The sequence below is a fragment of the Strigops habroptila genome, chromosome Z (assembly GCF_004027225.2).
Source record: "Strigops habroptila isolate Jane chromosome Z, bStrHab1.2.pri, whole genome shotgun sequence".
Taxonomy (NCBI): domain Eukaryota; kingdom Metazoa; phylum Chordata; class Aves; order Psittaciformes; family Psittacidae; genus Strigops; species Strigops habroptila.
In genome coordinates this window covers 51,518,033-51,545,422 of record NC_044302.2, presented here as the reverse complement: position 1 = coordinate 51,545,422, position 27,390 = coordinate 51,518,033, and the positions used below count along the sequence as shown (strand labels likewise).

Here is a 27,390-nt window from a genome sequence, read left to right as displayed (position 1 = left end):
TGCTTTTAAAGTTGTCAATTTCTCCAAGAACGACATGACTGAATTCATCCTAATTTACAGATAAGTATCAGAGTGTTAGTCTTCACAGTTCCTTGTCTTTTCCTCACCATAAGTGATAAGGAGGACAGATTCTGGTTCTGTTGAGGTTGGTCACTACTGATTCCTGCCAGACCAGCTCTCTGTAGCTGGACAGCGGCGGATGTGTCTGTGCCCGACTCTGGCGATGCAGAGAGCGGGCCAGGAGCGGAGCGGATCGAGCGCGGTGACCCCGCAGGTAGCTCAGCGCCCGTGTTCCTGCAGGGTCTGCCCGCGGTCCGCGGCAAAGACCGCCCGGAGGCCACCGGCGAGGGGCTGCGGTGCCTCTCACGCTTCGGGGAGCGCGGAGTTTCTCTAAAGCCAGGCCGCTATCCCACGACACCCGTGTCCCGCCGCGGGAGCGGGGCACCGGGCCGACCACGCACAGGCCCGCAGTTTGTTTTTGGCTGTAACGTGCACGCCCACATGCAAATCGCGGCGTCCCCGCCCTCCCCCCCCAAACACCAGCCGCTGCAGAAGGAAAGGGAAAAATAAAAAAGCGAGGGGAAGGAAAAGGAGAGAGGAGGCAGGAGAAGGGAAGAGGAAAAAGAAGAGACAAAAAGGAGAGAGGACACTAAAGGAAAAGCAAAAAGCAGGCTGCTGGGCGGCCCCAGCCGGGAGAGGGGCAGGCGACCCGCCGCGGACGCTCCGCGCCGCCTATAAGAGCCGCTGCGGGGCACGGGCGACCGGTAGCTGCAGCGGGGCGGGAGTCGGGAGCAGAGCGTAGATCGTAGAGCGCGGAGCAGTGGCTCGGCTGCGCTCGGCTTGGCTGAGCAGAGCAGAACTGAAGTGAGCTGAGCTGAGCTGAGCTGCCCGCGAGAGCGACGGCGGCTGCCGGCCGGGAGGTAGGCGGTGGAGAGAGGACAGAGCCGGACAGGCACTCAGCGGGCTGCTGTTGGGGGAAGCTTCCCCGTTCCGCCCGGAGCAGGCGGCAGAGCGGGAGGAACAAAGCGAAGAAGTGGTTGGGGTTTTCTGTTTTGTTTTGTTTTGTTTTCGTTTTCTGGCGTGGCGCCGCTCGCTGTGCCCGGCGTGGCTCGGAAGATGGTTTATGGGGTAGCGGGGGCTTGCGAAGGGGCTAGTAGTGGTGGTTTTTTGTTTTGGTGGTTTTTTCGGTTTTGGTTTGTTTTTTGGGTTTGGGGTGTTTTTTGTGTGTGTTTTGGTTTTGGTTGGTTAGTTTGGGGCGGGATTTTTTAGGGGGTTTTGTGTGTGCTGCCTTTTTTTTTTCATACATGTATAATTATTTTATTGTAGCTGATCCTGAGCGAGGCGACTTTGGCTTGACAGCGCTCGCGTAGGGTGGCTTACCTTACCACACCACCGCCGCCGCTTCCAGCCCTGGTGGGTGCTACAAGATAACGGGAGGGTTTTTACCCCTTTCGCTCTGACGCGAATAAAGTCGGGGGAGAGGGATGGGGAGGAGGAGGCGGAAAAATGGGAGGACAGGACCTTGGGATGAGGGGGAGTGTAAAAATAAACGATCGATCCGGCCGCTTTTGTGATGGTCAGGGGGGCTCAGCTGCATGCAACAAATCCTGCTTCTGCATGCCAGACTGTTGTTAAGTCTGGACTGCTACATTACAACATATCATCAGCCTGTTTCAAAATAAGTGCTGCTTAGTTCTGGAGGTGCACGACTGCCCAGATGCTTAAAATATATCAGGAAAGAGACTTCAATTTTAAATTAAAATTTCATATTAAACAGTATTTTTGCATGTTTTAAACAGAAAGTGGAAGTGCCGTCTTCCCTCCACCCCCATCCCCGCAGCTGTTGGCCTTGGACATTTTAAGATTGTACAAGTAACTTATTTGAAGGATCAAAGTTGATCTTTAGTGTGTCAGAATAGACCTTACTGAAGCCAGAGGGATGTAAACATGTGCTTACATACTTGTAAACGTGCTAAATTGAAGCCTAAAGATGAGTCACAGTTTCTTGAAAACTATTGATCTCACTAAAGTTCATTTTGGAGGTGCCTTTGAAACTGAGTTGGTGCTTGTACTGCAGAGAACAGTCATATCTTGGGGATGTTCCATTAACAACAGATGGCCAGGCTTGCTGTCGAAAGGCTTTTGTAATGGAGCAGTCTCGCTCAGTTTTGAAAGAGGGTCATGGTAGTATGCATTCAGTGCAAATGCTTTTTGTGCGTGGTCCTTATGGCACAGCTTGCCTTCCTAAAAAGTGGGAGTGGGAATGCATGCTTCGACTTTCCCATAATACAGATTAGTGCATGATTAAGTTATTCAGATGAATGCGTACTGCCTGGGACTCTGCAGTGTGTTAACTGGTGTAACATATACAAGTGCTGTTGGTGGGTCTTCACAATTCACTGTGCAAATGTGAATTAATTTATGTGAGAGTGGTGTGAAACCATCTGTATCTGATAAGGTCTGGACAAGTAAGGGCAGGAGTCTGATGCCTTTGTTATGTCATGGAGCACCTTATTTCTCATGTAATCATAATTTGGTAGGGCCAGTTAAGGTAAGAATTAGTAGTCAACTCTTGACAAAGTATGGATAAAAGTTCAATAGCGTTGAATGTGAGAGTGTTATGGTAGAATTAAAGTTGAACGTGCTAAGTTGAGAATGCCTGGCTTTAAAAAAATAATAAAAATCACTGCTTTTTTTTATGCTCACCATAGGTGTTCTGGGGATATACCCGCTGGCCTCTGGGTTGCAAGAGATTGCAACTGCTATCGTCTGAGGTTCGAGTCTAATAATCAAGCAGCTAGCCCTAACCATTTACAGTAATTCTCCCCAGATAAGTTGCTGCTGAAGTGCACTTAGCCATATGATGTAAAACAAACTCCGTATGTGTACCTAGCTATATGTTAGATCTTGGCATTTGCAGGAATTGTGGTAATCCTTTGGATATCAGTTCCAAATTTCTTCTGAATACATCTGCATAGCAGTGCAAGCAGGTATGTTGAAAGTTTCTTAATGGTGTCACCCAGCAAGATTGAGGCATGTTTATAAATCGGTTTGCCACAGGCAGCTGCTGGCAAACCTTTTTGTAATGCTAAATTTGTTTTCAAGAACATGTGTCGCCCGGTGCTATTGGTGCAAGCATAGACTTGGTCCGGCACTCCAAATTCAACATCTACCATTACGGTATAAATAAGAGTGGCTCCTGGCAAAATGCAAAATTACAGAAAATGAAATCCCAAGAGTTTAAAAAGAAGGTGAGTAAAACTATTTTGGCTTTTGTCCAGGAGTAGCCTTTACTCTGGCGTTCTATAAGCTGAACTGGCTGTGCGAGGGTAAAACGGTCTGCTGTGGCTCAAGTCACAAGCCGTAGTGACTTGGAGAAAGTGGCTGGGGACCTCCTAACCAGATTCTGGGCTGGAGCATTTTCATGTGTTAGTCAAGTGTGATACACACAGTTCATGAAGCAAGTCTCCTTGACTTCATCTCTGCAAGCCTGTTGTCTCACCAATGAGTTCACCTGGCAGAGTCAGACCCACAAAGACACAGCAGGAGGAGGATGGGTCCTGAGCTCATCCATCTGTGGCCAGATGTGATCAGCTCTGCTGGTGTTTATTATATGTGTTGCACCATGAAGGCAGAATATTTCTTGGGGTGTGGTTCCTTCAAAACTTTAATCCAGAGTAATTGAAGGTTGCTAGTGAGCTAGTAATGGACCTGCTTCATTTTCCCCCAACTGCCCGTTCTCTTTTCTCTCCTCATCCATTTCATCCTCTGTGCTGCCACTGGAGTTCGCCAACCCACGGTGAGTAGTTGATAGCAAACTCTTTTTGCTTGGTGATTTTTTTTATTCTTTATTTTTCTTCATCCTGTCTTCAGAGTCTTCTCATGGCTTTGTAAGCACTGGTGCCAGCACAAAGATGATGACAGGAGAAGAGCAGAAAGGGAACCAGACTGCCACTTTGTTTAAGTAACCTCAGAGCAGGCACCCCTGGTGTTTATATAGATCTCCTAGGCTGCGCAAGACACCAAATCTTGAAATAAGTTCAGAGGCCAATGCTGACCAGACACCAGAGTGTTTCTGTTAGGCTGGTTATTCCTGGTGACTCCTGCTGTGAGAGGGGCTAGAGTCAGGACACCCTGTTTAATAAGACGTTTTATACATGTGACATATTTTCCTTGTTCATCTGAGGCAGGTAGGGGCTCTACCCACTTTCTCCACGTCAGACTTAGTAGAAATTCACTCTCTCTGAGATTGTCTTATATTTATGCTGGGTGAAGATCTGAACCTTGAATGCTTGAAAGTTTTCTATGCAGTTAATGAGCATGTACATCCGCAGTTTACTGATATTAAGAGTATTTTAATCTACAGGTTAAAAACACCATGGTGAGACTTCACTTGCAGTGTTCAAAAGATGATTGCCACAAAAACGTTGAAATATTTCATATTCTGTAGCTACATGTCATGTATTTCTATTGGTCGTATGAAAGTCACACAGAGCAGCTCAGAAGAATTAACATGATTTGAACTACTGACTGGAGCACCCTGTTCTCTATTTTTCTTTTTTTTTTTTTTTAGTCTATTTCTTTAAAATATGTGGCAGCAAAGCTAGTCTTGTCTTTTTTAGCAGTTGTCATTGGGGGGGAAAAAGCATGTGAGCTTGCCTCAAGGACTGAGAGGGAGACAGTGTAAGATGGAAAACTGTTGATGCAGCTTTCCTGACACAACAGGCTAATACTGTAGGAAAATGGGAGCATTCAGACCTTTTTCACTGGGTTATTAGTGAAAAAGCTTGGTCATAGGTAGTAAGAATGCACATCAGTTTGAATGTCATAAATATCCATATACAAGCTAACCTTTTTCCTCTTGTGTTATTTTCTGGAGGAGTGTTGCTTAGCAGAGCTCTAATTAGAGCCTAATGTGATGAGATGGGTTTGTGTTATGCTAACTTTGTTAGGAACAATTGGTATTAGGCAGAAAATCGAGAATGAAAGAGCCTTTCCAAGGCTTTTCTGGTTCGGACTAGATAGCAAGGTCATTCTCTGGGAAAGAACAAACAAAGTCAGAGCCTCTGACCACACAGTTCAGAGATCGCTCTGGAGATCTGGTTTCCTTTTTAACAAATAACAGGCAGGGCTGCGTGGAAGATAGAGGTGGCCAAAACCTGTTACTACCCTTCTTGCTTGGCTCCCTGGAACAATCTGCAGTTTTGCTAGCACATTTCCAAGTGAATGCTTGTTACCAGGAGCAGGCAAGCACACCGTGCAACTAATACTCATTAGTGTTCTTGATTGTTAGCTTAGTAAATGCTAAAATTGAGCCCTGTAGAAGCTCTCAGAGCAGCGGCGGTGGTGGCGTGGGTGAAAAGAGCAAGGCTAGGGAGCAGGAGAACCTGGTTCCCAGCACCTGTGCCCATCTTCTAGTGGCTTGCCCTTCTTTCCTCTTACCTGCTTTCAACATTGTTGTAACAATGACATGACAACAGACTTTTCATCGTAGGAGTGAAAATGTGTTTTTCTCACCCGTGGCAGGTAAAGCATCTTTTTAAAGACAGTGTTGCTAGTGTCAGCAATCTAGGTTTACGTTCCAAGTTTTCAAATGTAGTGTCTGCTTTTCCAGGTGAATTCTTTTGCCTTCAAAAGAAACAAGCAAATTATCATGTGTTCTTTGTCTGTGAGCTGTATTCATGGGGAGTATATTGATATTCCAGGGATCTGTTGATGTCTTTTTTCCTCTTCCCCATATTGTAACTGTGCTCTCATAACAAGAGTCTGTCTATGGCAGCTGATAAAAGCAGAATTAGGAACAAATTTGAATGGATTAAAAAAATCTGAATCCTCATCCAAACAACAAAACAGCACCAGCTTTTTCTGAGCACAGACACACAGACATTTCATTCTGGTAGCAGTACAGGAGTCAAAGTTCAAAACCTACTCCTCCCCTAGATTAAATGTTCCTGTTTAATAAACTAAATTGATCCTGCATTTTTCATTTTTGTTTTACCTAATAGGCAGTGTGTTTTTTATCTAATTTCTTTGTTTAAAAGTATTTTAGACATTTTAATTATTCTTTACCCTATTAAACCAGAGCAGTAATTCATACTGCTTTGTTTCCGAGCTCTCTTAAACCTGTATTTAAATATTCATTCAAAAGTAAACAGTATGAGTTTTCCTACTGTCTTTGGAGAGATCTGGATTTGCTTCCTTCTTCTAGTAAACTGATACCATCACCTGTATACAATCTGTTTCCAGATTTTTTTCAGGTCATGTTTTTCCCATGTTATTTTGTTGTTCTCTTGATTGCCATGTCTTCCAGACCTTAATTCCTAGTCCTTGTGACCTGCTTTTAATTTTCCCCACCACTACATCTATCTTCCCAAATGTATTTATATATAAAAGCAGACATAATTACAGTCAATTTGGTTGTCTGTGGGAGTAGGCTTTCGCTCTGTTGGAACTTTCTCAGCATCATTAAGGATAGCCTAACCTAAGAATAAATAAGTGTTTTGGATCCTGTATCTACTAAAAGCTTGCAGAACTTTCGTTCACAATTCTCTCGTGCAAGCTTTCTGCTGTTCCTTTTGGTATTTCATGCCACTTCTGTGCTTATCTGAAGTGTTTTCTGTTCTGAGTCATTTGCTTGAAATTTGGTAGGCAGCAGCTCTTCACCTGTGCTTGGTTCCTTGAAACTATTGGAGCGAACGTACAGAGCTCTGTCCTGAATCCTTCTGCATCATGAGATGTAGCTTAGGACATGAGCAAAGTCTGTCAGCTTTCTCTTAGATCTGTCTGTGCATGATATTAAAATAGCTGTACGTTAGGCTGCTTTGCAAGTCTAACTGTTGTGCTGAGCCTAAGAGTTGAAGCTTCAGCAGTAGTGAGGGTATGGGTTATACAGCTAGAGTTAAAGAATATAAAGTGTGTAGAACAACTGCTCCCTCTGTGAATCAGGCAAAAAAGGGAAGATTGGCACACACTTTCTGTGTGTGCTGCCCTGTGCGACACCAGGCACCCGGGCTTCCTTATCATGTGTGCCAATTATTTTCATATTCTTCTATGAATAATCGTAGAGATAAGTGGTTATTGAACTCTGTATTGGTTGCCATTACCAGAAATTCACTCCTCTCCGTAGCTGACACTTAACTGCTTTCAAAAGTACTTGGACATCTGTTTATCACTTGAGTGAATTACTAGCTTCCAAATCCATGCAGTTAGATTGTAGCCATGTGGGAGCCAAGGTCTTCTTGGAGGCTTTAAAGGATCAAACTCTGCTCAAGCTGACAATGGCTGCTACATACTGCCTTTGCCAGATTATTGCTTTTTTCCAGCAACGTCATTTCCTTTCATTGTGCTAGAGGCTTTTTCTTGGCTGATGTTTTTCTTCATAGTTTAGAGATATTTTCGTTTCATCTGCTGTTACTTACATCTGTGCTGCAGATATCAGTGTGGTTGTGTAGGTATCAAGCTTAACAGACAGCTTATTCTTTATGCCAGTGAATCTCAAAGGCATCACTGAGATGTTTTCTACAATATAAGCCATGTTGTATTCTGCTCTGCTCATGAACATACATACTGGTTTATGGCATGATGGTCCCAAATAGGAAAGATTAAAAGGAAAATAACAGTAAAGTTTCTTTTGATGTTACAGGGCAGGCATACACCTCAAACAGCAGTATAATCTTGTACTGGGTGCAGTTTGTGTCCATGTCTTTTCCCAAGATAAAGAGCAAGTCACAAAAACAAGATGTAGAAGATATTCTTTTCCAAAATATCCTGATGGAGGTGATGGCAAAGCTGTAAGGCTTGGTAACTTTGCTCAGTAGAAGATACAAGCATACCAGTGATGCTCCCTGTACTGTGCAGTAGAATCGTGGAGCATCTATCAGCATTACGCTTTGCTAAACCAGATGTAGGGCTGCTTTGTCTGAAGTGATCCAATGACCAGGATGTGTTATGGAAGGGGTGGTGTTTCAAAGTGTTTCTGTCCTAATACCATCTGAGCTCATGGATTTCTTTTTCTAAAAGTTGATGAGGCTGATGACTTTCATGGGGAATCCCAGTCTTCCTTCTCCTCCTCGAGGCTGCTGCCAAGCAGAAAAGTACTTTTTCCAATGTGAAATAATTCATCATTTTTCCTTGTTGCAAAGATAATGTCCTTAAGTAGGATGCGTCATCAGCTGGCAAAAGAGACAGAGGCTGTGTAACACAGCCTTTTGCAGACTGTGTACTGACGATACCGTAGTTACTCAGAGATCAAAGCTTAATGGCATGAATTGAGCTCAAATGTTGCAATTATTATTTTAGCAGGATATTCTATTATTTCGAGATTCCACTAGAGAAGAGCTCATTCTTTGAGAGCCAAAAAAAAAAAAACAAAATCTGCCAATATGGACTATGGATTTTTGGACATTGGCCGTGACAAAGCAAATTACCTTTTGTGTTTGCTTTTGCCAAAGAATGGACTAGGATTTGGCTTTCTTTGTAGGGGGAAAGTAGGGGACGTTCAATGTGATGTTGAAAGTTGAAATGCTTCATGTATTTCACAATCTTCCAGTGGAAGCTGTTTTTTTTTTTTTTGTTAAAATAGATGACTGTATTTCATTTTGAGTGTTATATTTGACATTTAAGAAATTCCTCTTGGCTAAGTCCATGCCACAGTCTCTTTCATGTGCTTTTCTTTGGGTCAGTCCAGCTGTGGTGCATGCAAGCTTGACATCTTCCATTGTACTGGAGCTGTGCTTGTTTTCACCAGTGAGCCTTTAAAGCATGCTAGAAGTAACAAGAACCAGTTGTTGTGGTCATTCTGGCAGGCAGGCATTGCTCCCCTGTGACCTGGGACAGGTTTTCAAAACAGCTTGACATGTTGTGGCACAAAGGAAGCTTATAAAATGCCAAGCTGTGTCTCAGAATGTGGCTGTATGTAAATGTCTAAGGAGGCACTGAAGACCTTGGAAAACATAGTTCAATTTGCGTTACTGAGTACTGTGTAAGCTAGTGCTTGACTCTCTGGGAGACTGTCCGCTATGGTTTAATTCTGATTGGTAGGGATGGGCCCACCTGTGGCTCAGACATACATCTTAGGAGTTTAGTTCTCACAAAAGAGGAAAATGGATACTCTGAAGACGGATTTCAGGGCTTGTTATGTTACTTCTGGGCCAGGTCTTTCAAAATCATCATCTACTCAGCTGTTCATAGCAGAGCATTCAAAAAGGTTCAGCACATAATACACTGACTTTTGAAAACCACATTTGCACAGTCCTAGTGCCAAAGCTAAATACCTTTGGAAATCCCTTACCTTTTTGCCTAATTAGTTGGGAAACCAGACATCTGCCCCTAACGTAACACTGTATTTGCTCCAACTCTTACCATGGCAAGATCCAAGCTCTTTTCTCTCTGTAGTACCTACTGCAGCAGACAAAACCAAGTATGGGGTTATGTCACTAGCGTTTTAATAACAGCAGTTAAAGCAGGCTATGACTAGGTATTTTATTGTCAGCCTGTGCTAAAACAGGTGGAGTCCTTTTTCACTGATTATCTCTGTCTCCAATCTTTGGTGAGGTTGGGCACCTTAGAAAACATCTATTTGGTGTTTTGTAGCTGTGTGCCTGCTGCCTTAAGGATTCTGTGGATGAGTGAGATGCTATGTGTCTCAGTTCTGTCTGGACCAGAGGTGGCAGATTGCTAGAGGGATTCCATGAGACTGTTTCATCAGCTTCCTGATGTTTTGGCACTATCCTTTAGTATTAGGTTTACAAAATTTGACATGCTCCTCAAAGAGGTAAAAGGAGTTAAGCTGGTGCTGGATTAGCATGAAGGTAGATCTTAAAGTATGTCTGTCATACAAATCATTGTTATTTAGAGGGCAGCAATGTACTGGTTGCTTTCTGTGTTAGTAAGCACTGGAGAAACAAAGACAGAACCTGCTTACTACCTAACCTAAGGCTGGGTAGTGTGCATAAAGTGATGTAAACTAGTAGAGGATCTTGCCAAGAATTGCCACCCCAATACTGTTGTTTGTGGTCCTAATTAAATTCTTGCCTGCTGACACAGAAGCTCTCAAATTCCATTGTTAGCAACAAGGAGTCAGTGTAACCCTTGTGAACTGACTGGGGTCATTTTTGAAGAAGAAAGCATTTCTCACTGATTGACTTTTTAGATGGAATAGGAAACGTGATGTCTGATACTCATTTGGCAAATGGGAGAGAAATGTCCTCTGTGGGGAGGTTATGAAAGACCTGCTTTTAGTATCTGTGTGTCTCCACTGATAACGATCCTGTGTCCCAGGCAGCAGGCTGTAGGTTCAAAGCTCACACCTCCACTGCTGATCCTGCATTGCTTGTGATTGCTACAGAGTTTAACGGTGCTTAAACTAGGAGACTGAAATGTGAGATCTGGTGGCCATATTCTCATCTCTGCTTTTGCTTTGCTTTGTGGCCTCAGGTGAGTTGCTTTAACTCTCTGTGCTGCTAATGCTTTTCATGGCACCTTTTTGTAACTTAGTTCAGGCTCTTTAGGTTAACCAATTGCTTTAAAAGAGAAATACTGTTATTCTTATGAAGTCATCATTGTTTGGGTGGCAATTTCCCCTCTTTCCTAGAGCTCCAGTAAATAAGTTTTTTCACTTCTTGAAAGTTTGATACAGGAATACCAGATCTGCTCCTATGGGTTTTGCAAGCTTTGTGTTAGTTGTTTTGACCACAGAATGGACATTAGTTCTGATTCATTGTGCACCGGCTCTTTCTGATATGATGTTATCTTCAATTAGATTTCTAGAAGTGGGATAAAAAATTGCGTTTGTCCGCAGCTGCTTTTTATCTAGCCCAATCTCAACAGAATTGAAATTAACGCTGTCTCCTCCTCCTTAGTCTCATTTGAAACTGCATAGATGAAGAGTGCTTTTTCCTTTCTGGGATTTGTGGAAGTTACAGTGAGGGTGCCCACCAAGTACCTGTGCCTTGAGAGCTTCTTAAGGTCTTGCAGAGTCATAAGTTGTACAAAGTGGATGTAGTTGTGTAAGCCTCTTGGTTATAGCTGCTATGCTGGAAGAAGCTAACATCCTGGTGCTCTGCGGAGAAGTGGCCAGCACACTAGACCTTGGTTTGGGAGATGTGGATTTAATTCTGGAATCTTGGCTTAATCTGCACTTCTGTTACCCAAAAGCCCATCTAGGCCAGTACTTCTCTGATGTTTTTTCTTGTTTGAGTCAAAATGTCAGTTCATGAGGTGGGCACTTCTCTCTCACCTTGGGGTTCTCAGCCATCATGGGAACCTGCTCTCAACTGATGGCATATGGAGCACTGGGGGACTTCAGCCTTGGATCTGGGCTTTGCAGAGTTTACATGGCTTATGATATTGCTTTCTTCACAAAATGCAGCCTGACACTGTCTAAAGGAAATGAAATGTTAAGACATTTCTCAGCATTTCCAAAGAGGACTGTATTTCCGCTGAAATCTGTTGTTTGTTCTTTTGTTGTCCCTTTTCTTACAAAGTGGGTTTTGTTTGACTTGATACATATGTAGGCAAAAGCTGTTGGAGTTAAGCAGATGTACAACGTTTTGTCTAAGGCAGAAAGTGTAAAGTGCTATACCATGTCTGATCATGGGAGAGGAACAGCACTGGCGCTAGTAGCTCAAACCTGTGCTGTGTCCAGCAAATAATGCCTTCCTCCCCACCCTTCCATAAGGGCATCATCTTTAGATATTAGACTGGTGCTCTGCGTGGCTGCTTGGTCTGTGTAGCCACCAGGGGTGGTAGCTGTTGTGATATGGGAAATCTGACCAAGAGAACAGGACAGAGGCTGATATCTGATTTCATGGATGCCACTGAACCTTCATCAACTAGTAAAAGCTTTTAACTCTGCTGACCAGGACTGGGTTTAAGCCATTGTGGAGACATAAAGGGTCTTCCTGCCAGAATCCTGAAATGTTCTAGTCTCATAAGGTTTGATAAGTTCGGCTTGTTCCCTGCCTAAATAGTGATTTCTTCACTAGGGGAAAGGGTTTTTTTTGCCCCCAAAAGAAAGCAAACAGCTGCGTTGTTTGCAGAAAGCTGCTTTTGAAGGCTGTTTTATGTTTACTTAGTACAGACACCAGGCATGGGGGTGGGGAATTGATTCTCTGCCACTTGAGCCTTTTTTCCCCTCTTTAAATCTACAGCTGTAAAAATACATTGCTTTGTATTTAAGATAAATTGGACCTGGAAACTCTTGGCATACCAGCTAATGGACTTTTCAACAGCTATTCTACTTCCAAGTAGTGAGTAACCCTGATGTAGAAAGAAAGGGTTGGTCAAAGCATGTGTTTCATTGTCAGCGCTTTCAAAGGTTGCCTTTTAGTCTAGCTTTCTCTTAGGAGTAATTTTCTGAATTGCAGCCCTGTAGGTCTGGAGGCTGTGCAGGGTTTCTGCGGCGCGGGGGAGGTGTCACGTGTAGTAAGGCTTCTGCAAAGGCAGACCATGGGACAAGTGTGTGGATCCTGTGCTTTAATTATGGTGGGTGGGTTGGCCACTAGTCTGGGCAAGTGGAGAAGGTCCTGGCTCGGTATTAGAACTTTGCTGAGAGCAAAACAGGAACCCCAGGCTGGATCAGAAGGTACGTGCAGATTGCTCTGCACCTCCCATCTATCTTCTGATGTCCACTGGTTCTGCAAGCTAAACAATCTCTTTGTATTTGTAAGGGTAATCTCTTCCCTAGGAAGAGACTGGGGGAAGCTCTATCAGAAGGTCTTGCGAAGTATTCGGATGTTTTTCCTTGATCCCTCCCTCCTGTATATTTTTGTCAGGAACTGGGAAAAGTTGAGACATCGGACAAATAGCATGTTAAGTGTGCACATGTCTCAATGCATGTTGGTGGATCATGCAGGGACCTTTGTATACTGGATGCCCACCATTTATTTGCTGGCAAAATACAAAATGGCTTCTTAATCCTTACTTTGTCTTGGCTAGCTGGTTAACCAAATAGTCGTTCCTATATCTACGCGTTGCATAGGGCATATGTCTGGATTTAGGACGTTATTCCAAATGTGCATTGCTTGTTTGAATTATCAGACAGCCCCATCTGATGACATCTGTTTATTTGTGTGAAGATAGTTACTGACTGTTAAGTCAGTTTGAATTTGCACCTATGTTACTAGACTGCTGCCAGTTGTACCTGAAGTAGTAGGTAGTTTGAGTCTCCCGTGGTGTGCTCCATGTGGTCTAAGTTTTGCAGTTGTGTACTGTATGTGGTGAAGAGGTGGAGAAATGATGAAGCCAAGCTAGACAAAAATAGATTTCTGAGTGATGAAGACAAGTAATTCATAGTTTTCCAGTACAGGTGTTCACACAATGAAAAGATTGGATGTGAAAATTGGATGTCTTACACAAAGACCTCTCCACAACTGAGCTGCATTACTTGTTGCAGTTAAGGAAATTCTTCCTACTTTCACAGAGCAAGTGCTTTGTAAAAGCAAGAGATTGCACTTTCAAAGTGTCTGTCCAGTATTAGCAGGTATAAATCCCCATTCTCTTCAGCAAAGCTGTGATACTTTGCATTACAGAAAACTTAACGCTATGGCAATGGATTTACGCAGCTTTTCTTATTCTAGACAGAAACAGTATTGCTCCTTTAGACAGTAAAGTGTCAGGAGTGATCATGGATACCTACTCTTGGCTCAAAATTCTACTTAGGTGAGACCCAAAAGCCTGCGTTGAAAACTTGCTGGTATTTGTGTCTTCTGGCTCTGTAGTGCTAAATGGCAAGTTGGATTACCCAGCTATGTTGCACTTACCAGACTAGTCTGAAATGGAGATACAGATGAACTTCAGCTCCATCTGAGCTTGGAGTGTTGCATCTATCAGTTTCTGCATCTCTGGCTTACAGTTCTTGTCTATTTTCAGCTGGAAGAACATCTGAAAGGGTGCTAACCCATTTTCCTCTGAGATTCTTAGTTTGCAGAGGATTTTCTGATGTGCTAGTAATTCAAGTGGACCTAGTTAACTTGTATCAAAAGTGAACCAAATATGTCAGCCTCTGTGGATCAATATCAGAGACAGCTCTAGGCATCAACAAACCTGTACTACCTGGTCTGTAACAGATACTGGGGCAGAGTATGTCTTTGAAACAGTCATGACTGTAAGAAGAACTGGACATGGTTCAGGTTTTGTGCTGATGGTGATTAGTCCTGTATTAGATCCTGTCCCCTAGTTTAATCACAGAATCGTAGAATCATAGAATAGTTAGGGTTGGAAAGGACCTTAAGATCATCTAGTTCCAACCCCTCTGACATGGGCAGGGGCATGTCGCACTAAACCATGTCGCCCAAGGCTCTGTCCAATCTGGCCTTGAACACTGCCAGGGAGCTTCCTTGGGCAACCCATTCCAGTGCCTCACCACCCTCACAGTAAAGAACTTCTTGCTTATATCTAATCTAAACTTCCCCTGTTTACGTTTGAACCCGTTACCCCTTGTCCTATCACTACAGTCCCTTATGAAGAGTCCCTCCCCAGCATCCTTATAGGCCCCCTTCAGATACTGGAAGGCTGCTATGAGGTCTCCACGCAGCCTTCTCTTCTTCAGACTTAGCTGGTAGTACCTACATCTGGGCCAGGTTCTTCAGTCTTCAGGCACAGTCTTTATAAATCAGTATTTTTGTTTCATTTGAAACTTGTATCCAGGCAAACTAGCCTTATTTGAAGGCCAGAACATTTGCTTTGGTCCCTGTAAAGTTTAGTTGGAGTCCAAGCAGATGGCCACAGCTGAATCTTTGGCTGCACAGGCTTCTGCTGATCAGCTGAGATGTGTTAAATGATTAGATATGTGCCCTTATCTCACTACAGTTTGCCAGTGCAATGTGAACCCTACACCCTCTACAAAGCAGTATTTCTGTGTTCTGGATCCTGTGGGCTGACTGCAGTTGTGAAGGACCAGTGTCTGGATTTTCACTGGTGTGGATTAAACCCGTGATTAGTTCAAACATCCCACAGACTGCTTCAAACTTTATTCTGCCTCTGTGCAGGGTATTAAGGCACGGAAGTTGGGCGTATTTACATTAGTGGCTTGGTCCCTTTGGCTCTCCCTAGGATCCTTCCTGCACTCTTCCTATGGCACTTTATATTTGTGGATTTTGGTGTTTGGCTGTAATTGCTAGAAAGCATTGGTTAAGTAGCTTGTTGCAGAGAATTGACAATGTTGTAGAGGGGGAATATGGAGTGGGTACTCTTAACACCCTTCTGAAGGTAAAACCAGTGATTGTAGAAGGTTGTGCAGTCCCTTCCCGTGCTCCACTTCTGTATACTGAGCTTGTCCAGTGGCTGCAGGATTGGACTTGGGCAGAAAGGCTTACCATTTGTGGCACGCTGCAGAGTACAGCAGAGCACATGGAGGTCTGTGACTCACAGACCAGTATCTTTGTGGGGAAAATGCTTGAAAAGAGCAATTCTCCTAGTGTCCTGTGAAAGATTTTTGCACCAGGTTAGTGGTCACAGAGCACTTGTGCACCATGTAAGTAGCATTCCAGGTTGCTCAGAGGGCGAGTAAAGGCATTGTTGCCAAATTCCCTGAATCCTGAGCAGAAATGGGTCAGTGGAAGGGGTACAGAGGAGGAGTGGTAACATTCCCTACTTAGTTTCATCTCTGGCTAACATGTTAATTGCAGCTTTGCGTAATGATGACATGCAGGCGAGGTGCTGCAAAGCTCCAGTATATCCAGGCCGGTAAGCAAAGGTATGCTTTGGGTCTATGAGCATGTGTGCACAGTCCTCAGCAGCCAGGGTTTGTCATCTGAGATTGTTCTGGAAGAGCAGTGTTTTTTTCTGCTGTGGATGTGCTATTACCCTGTCAAATGTCTGAGTGTGTGTAGGAATTCACTAACAGCCAGATGTGCATGCAGCTGGAGTGTGTTAGCATCAGGGTGCTCCAACCAGCAGGAAGCACTGGGCAGGGGAGGAAGGCTCTTATCAGGGCAGTTGTGCATCCCTCTGTGAAGGAGCATCTGTAGAGGTCAAATCGGTGAATTACAGCAGCACGTGGCAGAAGTTCATGAGCCTGTGCTGACTGTACACTCAGCTGCCTGCATGCTGACATGAGGTTCAATCTGTAGGGTTTTGTAGGTGTCTGTTATTGTTCTTTGCTTCCCTGTACTGGCATTAAGAAGCATTGTTGTGCTGTTATGATACTACAGTGTAATTATCTGTAGAACTTGGTGTAATGGGTTTAATTGTTTTTGTTAGTCATGTTAGGGAAACTTTTTTTTGTTGCACAGACTTATATTGTTAGTGACAAGTTTTTAGTCTGCAAGTCATTGTATTAATGTCATTTACTTTTGGGAGAGACTTAAAAGCCACAAGTGTTCATTAACTTAAAGCTCACAGCCAGAATTGCCATTTATTGTGTAGTCTTACTCCAGCGTAAGACTGGTCAGAGCATTTCCTGGGCAAGTCTTATGTTCCTAGCACAATTACGGATTTTGGGAACATTTTCAATGCAGTTTGCATTCAGGCATGCAACTCTGAATCTGAATAGGGCTAGGGTACTGGTATGTGGGACAGTAGAATCAAAAGCATGTGTGTTCCCAGTTTAACAGATGTTGGAGGGAATGGTTGTCTCACTGTGTGTTTGGATCGGCTGCTAGCTGTCCTGTTAACACTGAGCCTGTCAGCAGAGTGTGTTCAAGTACGTTAATCAGATAATTTGATGTGGGTTAACTAAATTCCTGTGTGGACACCTACTCAGGATGAAATTACTCTTAATCTGAAGTGGCCTTAAACTCAAAGGTAAATTAATCTATGCCAAACTAATTCTGGTAAAAAGGTTTAATGATGCTTAACTAATACACAGGAAGCTTCCATTTGACTGAATCTTCCTGGAAGTCTGTGTGTACCCAAGCCTATGTAATGATATTATTAATAGCCACGAAAATAATGAATGTGGTTTTTGACCCTTTATACTTTCTCATACTCTCACAAGGTGCGTACTGAAGGCACCCAATTGACAACAGTGTTGGAAGCCAGGTGATTACAAAACCTGAACACTGATTCAACAGCAATTTTCCATTCACTTTATCCAAATATGAACGGCTGCAGGGCCATTCTTAGTCACTTACCTTCAAGGAAATGGATGTTTCTCCTTTGCCTGTTAAGTGCATAGCACTTTCTCCTGCAAGTGGCAGTGTTAACTGGACTTCAAAACAAAGGCTTTCCTAATTTGGCATCAGGCTTTTCACCATTATAAAAGTAAATATGGAAAGAAGCTGAAAGGAAAACCAAAAAGGGTTGAATTGTATGGTTCAGCCTCCTTCAGGAAGAGTCTCTAAGTCAGCTTTCAAAGCCTATGATTTATTTTTCCTTCTTCTTGCTCTTGGAATTTTTGGGCAGGAAGGAAACAAATTGTTGTCCGACAGGTATGGCATTCTTTTGTGCCTTGGAGCTCTGAGGTAAGAGACAGTGAGTCTAAGTCTGATCTTAACTGAGGCCCATGAGACTTGGCTGGAATGCATCGGGTAGGAAAGCAGTGGTGCCTTTTCTGGTCTGGCTGATACAGCTTTTCCCTTTCAACTCCTTTTTTTTTTCTTTTTGCTTTTCTTTTTTCCCCTAGTTAATGCCCAGCCACATCATCTCTGCTGTGTTCTGCCACTGCTGCTGCACAACAGGAGGGAGCTCCTAGGCTTTGCTGACAGAAGATGGCTTTCTGGACGCAGCTGGGATTGCTGCTATGGAAGAACTTCACCTACAGAAGACGACAGACTGTAAGTATCAGCCAAAGCATTTTTTTTTCTTTTTGAGGGCTAAGTTGTAGCCTTGTAGCTACAGGGAAACATCCTGTATCTTGATGTTTTATCTCTAGTGGTCCCTGGCAGAACAACTGATCTGTCTTTGGAAAGACCCAAATCAAATTGAAGAGTGGTGGGTGGACAGAAACCAGGGGTTTGAAGGTGTTCAAGACTTCTGTCCTGAATCCCAGCATGAGAAAGTGTCGGAATAATGAAATGCTCATGTCAGACCATGGCAGAGAGTGTATCACCGCCATGTGCGGCAAGGAAGATGTTAAATGAAAACCTGTGCTATGACCTGCTCTGCTCTGCAGGTGAGGCATTGCCAGACTGCTGGGATGTGCGCTCCAGTCTAAAAGCTTTTGACTGCTGTAAGCTGCAACAACAACATAATTGTGCCATTTCCTAATGACAGAAGTGGTGGAGGCAATAGCAGGCATTTTCAATCAGGGAGAGAAACCCAAGCCCGTTGTGTAACTTTACCGCAGGAGGTATACTTTAAGGAACTGGCATGAGACATGTTACATTGGCGTTAAGACAAATTCAGACAATTGATGTTTTTCTACCAAGGTGCATTCTGATTAGTTTAAGTGCTAGCCTCACCATCTGTTAGTGGTGTGGGAATGTACCTGTTAGACAATATGCAATCAGAGTTTTTCAGCGTGGACAAAGGCACAAGAGCCTGAATCCAGTATGCTGTTCTTAAAATTTGTCTGCCTTTGCATTAATGAGACCTCACAGAATGCAGTAACTCCTGCAGGCAGCTAAAAGCCAGGAAAAAATGTGCTATTTGTCCTCCAGGGATTTAGGGGATAACTGTGTTGGACAAGGGCATGTCCTGTACAATGGGCCTCTACAGAGGATCTGTCCTGTTAGATCTGACCTTGAGGTGGTATGAGTAGGGAATGTGAAGGGAACATGAGTTGCTGAGGTGGTGAGTGGAAAGTGGTCTCTCCGATAAGCTTTCTCAACCCTGCAAATGTCAGGGTGCTTGCCAGCTGGTTGGGGCTGGGTTGTTTTAGAAGCTTGGAGTCACAAGGGAGGGGAGGCTATCATATTCACCACTGGAGATGGAGACAGTCCCTGAAGTCTTTGCTCAGGTGTCTGACTGAGGCTTGTTTTCATAGGACTTGGGTCCAGTGAACTCAGAGCTCGAATTAGCCCATTCTTAAATAAAACCAGACAGAGAAGGCTCATGGCATCTTTGATTTTTCCTGTATGCCTCTGTGGTTACAGAGCTGCCAGTGATGGCAGTAATATCTATGGGATAGATATTAGCAATAGGCTAAGCGTGTGTCAGTGAAAAAGGCCTTCCTGCTTGTAGTTTTGTCATGATCTTGGATCTTCTCAGCTATTTCTTGGTACTTTCTGGCAGCTTCTGTATCAGTCTCCCATGAAGTAGCCCAAAGAGGTGGAACTAGAAACTGCTCATAGTCTCTTGTTTCACACTGGTATTATCAGTCCATTCACAATGAAGGCCTAAGACATTGCTTGGTTTTGTGGGGTTCCTGTATTTGTAGGGTTTTTCTCATTAGTGGTTTCCATTTGCACTTTACCTGAAGGTATCAGGAGGGGAGCCCCATTTAACAGAAACTGGCAGAAAAGTAGCAGAAGATCTCACCACACTGTTATCATGGCTGAACAGTTTTAGCTGTTGCTTTTACTTTTAGGAGAACCGTTGTCCTTGAGCTGGGTGTGCTGGTGATGGCTCTGTCCCATTTGTACTTACTGAAGAGGTGGCCCAGAAATAGTTTGATCCTTAGCCTTCTTCCCACAAGAGGTGTGGGCTAGCCTTTGCTTCCCACTGAACCCTCTGCCTTGGCTGCTGTGAGTTTGGGCTGCATTGCGAAAGCTGGGGTTCAAAGCTCACCCTGACATGTGCAATTCAAAGTGTTACTTTGTACTGGACAACTTCCAACAGCACTGGAGTGTGGGGGAAGGAGCTTACAAAGGGGAGGAAGAAAGAAAATCATGTGTGGGGTTCACTGTGTAAAAACACTTCTTTCTCCCTGCTGTCTTGTGAATGAGGAGATGCCTCGAACTTGCATAGAGAAACTGGGCAGCTGCTGGTAGTCCCTGCATTGAAACTGGACCACAAAGGTAAAGAGAGTGGTTGACAGTGAGACAGGGTGATCGTTCGGTTAGTTCTTGCTCAACAGATTTCCTGTTGACACAGTGTAGATCTCAATATTTAATGGTATCCTGTGTCATCAGCCAGCTGGCATAAATTTGGCATGCTTCAGGGACTAGCCTCAGTAAAATTAGGAGCAGTTCGTTCTTGGCTGAGTACTGCCTCTGGATTCACCTGCCCAGTGCAAATAGGATGTTCTTCCAACTCCAGATGGAGCAGGAGTGGCAGAGGGGTTGGAGATTTGAAGGTTATTTCACTATCTTTTACCCGGCTGGTCTAGCAGTTGCAGCATGAAAGGAGACTTGATTTTTCAGTGTCTACGTAAGTATGAACCTGAGTGAGACATGTCCCCTTCAGTATCTCTGTCTTTCTTCCTCTGCAAAGGCCACAGTGGATGAAAAATGCTGTCACAGGAAGGTCAGGAAGTGTTAGGGAAGGAACATACTGACCTTTAGGAGCAGAGCAAGAGAATTCAGTTTTTGTTGAACAGCACCAGAGGCTAGCCAGGGAGTCCAACCTATTGAAATGCTACTGACACACTGAGCTTGACCCTGTGCAAAACTCTGGTACAGTAGTTGCCAGCTCTCTCTCACTAAGGGCATTTCAATGGCTGCCATGAAACAGCAAGTCTTCAGCTGTAAAGGTGTAACTCAATCAGTCCAAGCTGCATCCCTCCTTTCTCTGTCTTCCCTTGAGACTGTCAATCTGAAGTTAGACATATGTGTGCAGAGGTATATGGCGTTGTGCATGTAGCCTGCATGTGGTTACCTTCATGATTGTGTAATTAACCATAATCAGGCATGCTTTTGAGGAGCTTCTCTTTGAGGAGCTATGTGTGCAGTTGGCCAGGCTAGCCCTTCAACAACAGCATTGTTTGGACACTACTGCCCACCCCAGTGTGGTGTCACTGGGGCAGATACTTCTCTGAGCAAGCCAGGGCATGATCTCAAGGGCAGCATTTTCTCACTGGTTCTGTAGCAGTAGCAGGACTGTGAGAGGCTAACTTGAGTACCCTGAGAAGCCTCCACAAGCTCAGCTGATGCCGCTCTTCCCAAACAAACAGTGTAGTAGCAGTTGCATGCTCCTTGCCTACGGTCAGAGTGGCAGAGGGCTGTGATGTATGCCAAAGCATGGCCATTGATGCTGGAAGAGAGAATGACTTGTCCTGGTTTCAGAGCCACCTTTCTGTCAGGAGGAAGAAGAGCTCTGCTATGCCATCCTGGCAGCAGCTGCGAGGGGATCCTGAAAAGGGAAGGAATATACAAGTTGTCAGTGCCCCAGCTCTAAGCATCTGACCTCTGGGAACCAGACCACTGTTTAATGCAGGAGGAAGCAGGCTGTGACTGTTAATGGCTATGTGTGTGCTGCCACTACATTGTTTATTGTACAAACCGAAACCAAAGATACTGAGACATCTGCCTGGCATCTTTTTTAGTGTATCTTATCCAGTAGTCATACAGTATGTGCATGAAAAATAACGGGTGGGAAACAGTACCCCAGACTCGTCCTGCAGAGCCTGGCACTGTTACCAGATGTGCCTTGGAGAGTCTGATGCTCAATTCTTATGTCTTCCAGATGGAGTTGCTATTGGTTTGATGTCAGCCATTAAGGGTGTCTGTGAAGAGCTATCTTAGATGGATCAAGTGGCATTTGCTTTAATTTGATTTAATGCGCTGTTATTACAGCATGAGATTATTTTGAGGTACGACAGTGACCTAGAAGTCTCATCTCAAAGTTTGCATGGAGTGTCTTGGGCTGAGTGTCAAGAGCTTAATTTTAGCTGTTAATGGTGTAACATGGGAAAACATGTTTGCAGGGATTCTCTATCCCATTGGTGTGCAGGTCTTATCCTGACTATTCGGCTTGTAATAAGAATGATGTAGACATCATATTAGAGAAGATGGGGTTTTTCAGGGAAGAAGGGGAAAAGATTTCTCTTTACTCAACTGAGAGAACACTCTGGTTTCCTTCTCCCAAAGGAGGAAAAACATAACAAGTAGCAGCATAAAAAGCTTTACATTTCCCTTGTCTCATGGCTTACCTAAAATGTATGTTTAGGCAGCTTTTCTGGAGTGGGAATGGAGGGGTATGGCTGATGAAGCTCAAGCCTGGGAAACCTCAGCTTGTGTCTCAGAAGCTCTAGGCTGAATTGTTGCTTTCTCCGCATGCTTCTGTGGGATGCAGCACATCTCAGTGAATTTTTTTGTGCTTCAATTTCCTGTCCGAAGAAATGCTCTCCATTTAATAGCAGACCTTTCTTACATTCGTGTCTTGTCCCTCTAAATAACTTGAGTTCTTTGTCTTTATCTGACACTCACTACCTATCTGTAGGTACCCTGGACCAGCGAGTGCCTATCTTTGGGAACACATGTGTACTAAAACAAAACAGAAACTAAGTATGAGCTTAATTTTAGAAGCTCTGCTTTCCTGATACCAGTGTACTTGTGCAGCACTGAAATGGAAATATTTGGCATAGCTGTGCACTGGCACAATTTCTGTGCCTGATATGTAGGCACAGAAAGGGTGTAGAAGCTACATGGTTTACTGTGAGAATGGGATGCAATTCCTTCCCACTACTTCTAAAATATGAGGCCAAAAATCCAGCTCAGTTTTGGAAGATTCACAAGAAGGTTTCTTTCAGTCAGGGAACAAAAAGAACTACAAAAAGCCAGAAATAGCCCTTAAGCACATCCAGTTTAGTCCCATAACTGGCACATATCAATGAGAAAAGTCTGTAATTCTTTGCAGATTATCCTCTGAAGCTGGAGGAACAAACTTCTTGGTCGTGGAATGCATAGGCAACCTGAAATGAGGCAGTACTTGCACAACTGTCCTGGCTTACAAGCGGATTGTCCTGGAAACTCTCTTCTGTCCTGTATTTTGAATATGATGTCTTAATATTTTCTTTGTTGCTTCCAGTTCCAGCTGCTGATTGAGGTTGCCTGGCCTCTGTTTATCTTCTTCATCTTGATCTCTGTAAGACTTTCATATCCGCCCTACGAGCAGCATGAATGTAAGTACCAAACACAGCAGCTGTACCCAGAATGGTGGTGGTTTAGTAGTTAAAAGGTAATAATATAGCTGGCAAGAAACAAAGAACAGGGGCAGTGGTTACATACTTCAGTCAGAAATCTCTAGAGAAGTTTTAATGGTTCCTTTCCTTCTACCTTGGGGACTGCAGTGTGTTCTGACATGTTAATCTTGCTCCAAATTATACACATTGTGGATGTTTTTCTTGACATTTCTCCCCCCCCCCCCCCCCCCCCCCATATATGATGTATTAGCTGCGAATTTGCTGTAGAACTGTGGCAAATCTGTAAAACCAGCATAGAACCCAGTCTTACTTCTCATTGTTGACCTGTATGTGACTTAGCATAAAAAGAAAGCAGTGTTCAGATCTGTAAGAAAGCAATCTCATTTTCAGGCAGTAATGTGTGTTAATGTAACACATTAAAGAGCACAAGAGCAATTCCATTCTTTCTAACTATTATACTGTCAATTCTGTATTCAGTAGATTCAGCAGTCATACATTTGTGGGGAAAGGCTATTCTACTTTTTTCTTTACCTTTTAAAATGGGTACATTTCTGCTTTTCTTTCAAGCAAAGTTTTTATTCTTGCTCTGCAAATAATGATCTTTAGGCCTCTGTGATGGTTGCCACTTCATTCAGGAAGTGTGACTTGTTTATTAGCAACATGCTACATCTTACTGTGGTTGATGACAGCCTCATACTGCAATTAGCTGACTGTGGAAGAGCTATTTCTTTATCTTTCCTTTGCCTGATTACTGCAAGGAAGGTTTAAGGGTCAGCATAACCTGATTTTGGAGGACATCCTGAAGTGTTTCATCCTTAAAATAGGTAAAGAACTGGCTCTTGCAGCACTTACCCTGTGGCTCTTTGTGATGGCTGGGGCATTTTATGCTGCTTGCTAGGCTATCAAGGATCCTTTCAAAGCTGAAGTGTTAATGTGCACAGTTTCCCATTACACTTTGGACACTGCTGGTCCATGTACTGCCTAACTCACTTTCTACAGTGCTTGGCAGTGTAATTGAAGCTTCCCTAAATTAAATCTCATGCTTTGCTGCATGACATTTAAGTTGCCTTTTCTGACTGAATGTTATGGTGGTATTAGGAGAGACACCTGTAATATGGAGCTGAATTGAAGCGAGAGAAGTAATAAGCAGTTTACTCAGCTGGTATAAATAACTAGCAGCCTCAATGGTTATTTGTTTTAGATGTCGCAGTGCTGTATATAAAGTCAAACCTAGCAAGAGCTGCCTTTTTGTAGAGCTGTTTAAATTGGGCTTGTTAGTCATTAGCCTCCTAGTAATCCTTTGCTCTGGCACCCTGGTGCAGAGTTTTGAGTCACCTGCAGCCCTTTTCCCTTCCCATTTATGTTGACTGAAAATGGTTTTGTCTGCCTTTTCCCTATTACGACATTAGGAACTGCTGAGTGTAGGGCATCTTGTAACTTTGTAACTCACTTTTTTTAATGGATAACTCCTCTCAATTTTTCAAAAAGCTTCTGAGAAAATGTAACTAAATTTCATTTAGGTCTGCGTTGGTTTCACTGAACACTCATTTATATGCTGACAGATACAGATGTGTTGTATAGTGGAACATTTTTTTGCTAAACTGTGAGCAGAGGTAGAAAGAGAGAAACCTTGAGTTCATGCTGAACTGTGTGGCAACCCTGTGGATGCCTTAAGGGAGACAGGAATGTTATCTGTCATGGCAGTGTTGTATGCTGTTATGAAACCAGTTGCAGGTAAATGCCTGATGATAGCAGTAACAGAGCTGCATGCAAGTGCTTTGTAGCCTCCAGATAGCCTCAGTATTTTAATGGTATAGTCCTTTTCAACAAATAGGAAAGTTTTTTCCTATTCCTATCCTATCCTATTTTTTTTCAGTTCTCTTCTCTTGTTTGAGGAGCCCAAGGATTGGGCTGTTTCTATGGGCAAAGTTTCCAGTCAGGGCTTTTTATTTCTAGCAGCTTGGCCTAGTGCAGTCTAGATCTTGCAGTCTTGCAATCTTAGATTGCTATTGCGCAAGATTGCTGACTTGTGTTCTGTACAGATTGACTTTTCTGTTCCTGTGACTGTTTAAAGCATTCAAAATGCACTTCATTTGGGGGAAATAAATCTGACAAAAAGTGACTTCAGTCTCCTCCAAAAAGCCAGATGTTTGCAGCAATGTTACTGAAAATGGTGTGCTGTTACACTGTTTTCTGTAATCTGTTAACAGTAATCTTACTTAAAACTGGCAGATTCCTGCTTTCCTCCTCCAGAAACTGCTGTTACATGCATCACTGTATGTAAAAAGCTACCGTGAATTCTTCATGTGTGCTCTTCTTTCACATTGCTTTTAATAGTTTGAGTTCTTCACCATGTAAAATAAAAGACATGAAGTAAAGAGAAGGTGATTCTCTTGGAAATGTTACAAAAAGAATCTGCAAGTCGTAGCATTTTCCCTCTTCTCCCTACCCCAAAGCCCCTCAGCCAAGAAGAATAAGAAAGCGAAATGAAACAACAGCCAGAGAGCTCAGGTAAATAGCTTTTCTATTTTAAACAGAGAACTTAAGAACAAACAGTCCCGTGGGTACTGGAAACAATGAACCTTTGGTTCCTTCACCTTTCTCCTGGACAGAGTTTTTGGCGTTCTCCATTGGAGGCTTGATAAGCTCCCTGTCTTCCTTCAGCCTTCTATATTAACCAACCTTGCTGTAATTCGGCAGCTTTGACCTCTCTTCCTCCTGTGGCTTTGGTATGTCCATTGTGGCTGTGGAGGTAGGGAGCCAGCCCTGACGTTTGATTGCAGGCACGCTGTGAGGACAAGGTGGGCACCAGAGGAGGGAATGTGCATCTCTTGGTCAAAGCCTTGAGCAACTGCTTTGAGTAGCTGTGAGAGATAGTGAGGAAGGGGCATAACTTTCCTCTGCTCCCCTCCCTTTTGTGGGGGTGAAGAACTGAGTCCATTTGCAGAAAGCAGCCTAACAGCTTGTATAAGGTGCAAGGGAAGCCTTTCTTCCCCCATTGCTGGAGGTTAGGGGATTCAGGAGTGCCCAAGTGGCGTACTGGTGGAGATCTGCCACAAGTAGTTTGTTACTGCTTTAACTCTTGACTGGAATGCAGAACATAAACAGGACATAAACTCTGGGCTATGATGTAAGTACGTCTTCAGCAGCAAGAGTTAGACTTCAGCATAAAGGTTTGAAATATGTCAGGCAGATGCCTAAATGTTTTAGGAACTCTGAAGTTTTAATACTGACTGGAAATCAAGCTGGTATGGGACAGCAATGACATGCTTAGGGGAACAAATGTAGGCACCCACCACACAATCACTGAGCCTTTGCTTGGTGTTTACAGTATGTGCAATTGAGGTGAGCTGATTTTGAAAACCAAAAGGACTGAATAGGAATATTAGGTGTATTCAGAACCCAAACCCTGACCGCGGGTTGTCCAAGTGGCCTCAAGCCAAATCCTTGTGTTAGTTAAGCATGCAAATCTGGAGGAGCACAGCAGGTTGGAAAGGATGTGTGCATGTGCTCACCACTGCCAGGCTTTGGAGTTGCCTACTGTTGGGCATCCCTCAGCAAAAAGTACTATATCCCTGTCAGTGTGGCCAAAACCATTGCTGCAAAGGTGACACTAGCAAAGAGCTTCTCCTACAGGCTTAACAAAGTGTAGTTTTTCAGTGGAGGAGGCTAGAAGAGTGTGGGGAGCTTAACATGAGCTCAGCCCTTCTTAGTGTTGGCTGTTCAGCTCTCTCATAAGCAATTTGGGGCAGTAACCAGCACAGGATTAGCACTGCCTCTCAAATGCAATGCTGTGCAGTAGTGGCTTGTATCTTGTGTTTCTGTCTGCTAACTCTTGTGTTTCTGTCCTAGGTCACTTCCCAAACAAAGCCATGCCTTCAGCAGGAACCTTGCCATGGATACAGGGGATCATCTGCAATGCCAACAACCCTTGCTTCCGCTACCCGACTCCTGGGGAATCCCCTGGTATCGTTGGGAACTTCAATGCCTCCATGTGAGTCTGCCTGCTTTTTCCTCACCTCTGTTCTTGGAGGAACACGTAGAGAAGGAATAATTGGAAGTCGCCAGCTAGCTGTGTAACCTTACACAATCAAGGGTTTTGCTGTTCCTGTTGCCACTGAGGTACCAAGCTCGCTACCAAGTTCAGGGGGGCTTAGCAGGGGGCTAGGGTATGTGTGCAGTGTCCCTGAGTCCAAGCAGTTGAAGCTCTTGGTGAATGAAAAGCTCTGTCTTACCTCTATGTAAGCAGTAAGTCCATTCTCTTATCAGTTGCTTACAATTTGGCCCATAAAAAGGCAAGACACAAGCTATTTTTTCAGAGGGCCTCTTTCCTTGATTAATGAACCTCTGAGATGGACAGTGTAGAGTGAGGCTGTTAAAAAGCAAGTCAGGGGGATACTCCCTGACATTTGTCACTTATTGCTGGCTAATGTGTTTCAGAAAGCTCAATTTATGGGCAGCTTCCTTACACCCTGCCTTGCTTGCCG

The 27,390-nt window shown here is 43.8% G+C and overlaps 1 protein-coding gene across 5 annotated transcripts in view; it reads left to right on the top strand.

The window, feature by feature from the left end:
* The first annotated feature begins 596 nt into the window (after positions 1 to 596).
* Positions 597 to 27,390, top strand: part of ABCA1 (ATP binding cassette subfamily A member 1) — a 94,529-nt gene continuing 67,735 nt past the window's right edge. For 3 of the 5 annotated variants that reach the window (XM_030470608.1, XM_030470609.1, XM_030470605.1), the window contains exons 1-5: positions 597 to 920; positions 1,327 to 1,413; positions 17,564 to 17,714; positions 22,789 to 22,882; positions 26,756 to 26,897. In XM_030470608.1, the coding sequence (XP_030326468.1) occupies positions 17,649 to 17,714; positions 22,789 to 22,882; positions 26,756 to 26,897 (302 nt within the window). In that variant the 5' untranslated portion in view covers positions 597 to 920; positions 1,327 to 1,413; positions 17,564 to 17,648. Of the gene's footprint in view, positions 921 to 1,326; positions 1,414 to 6,761; positions 10,435 to 17,563; positions 17,715 to 22,788; positions 22,883 to 26,755; positions 26,898 to 27,390 lie in introns of those variants that run through there. The other 2 variants (XM_030470606.1, XM_030470607.1) reach the window with 2 other exon arrangements.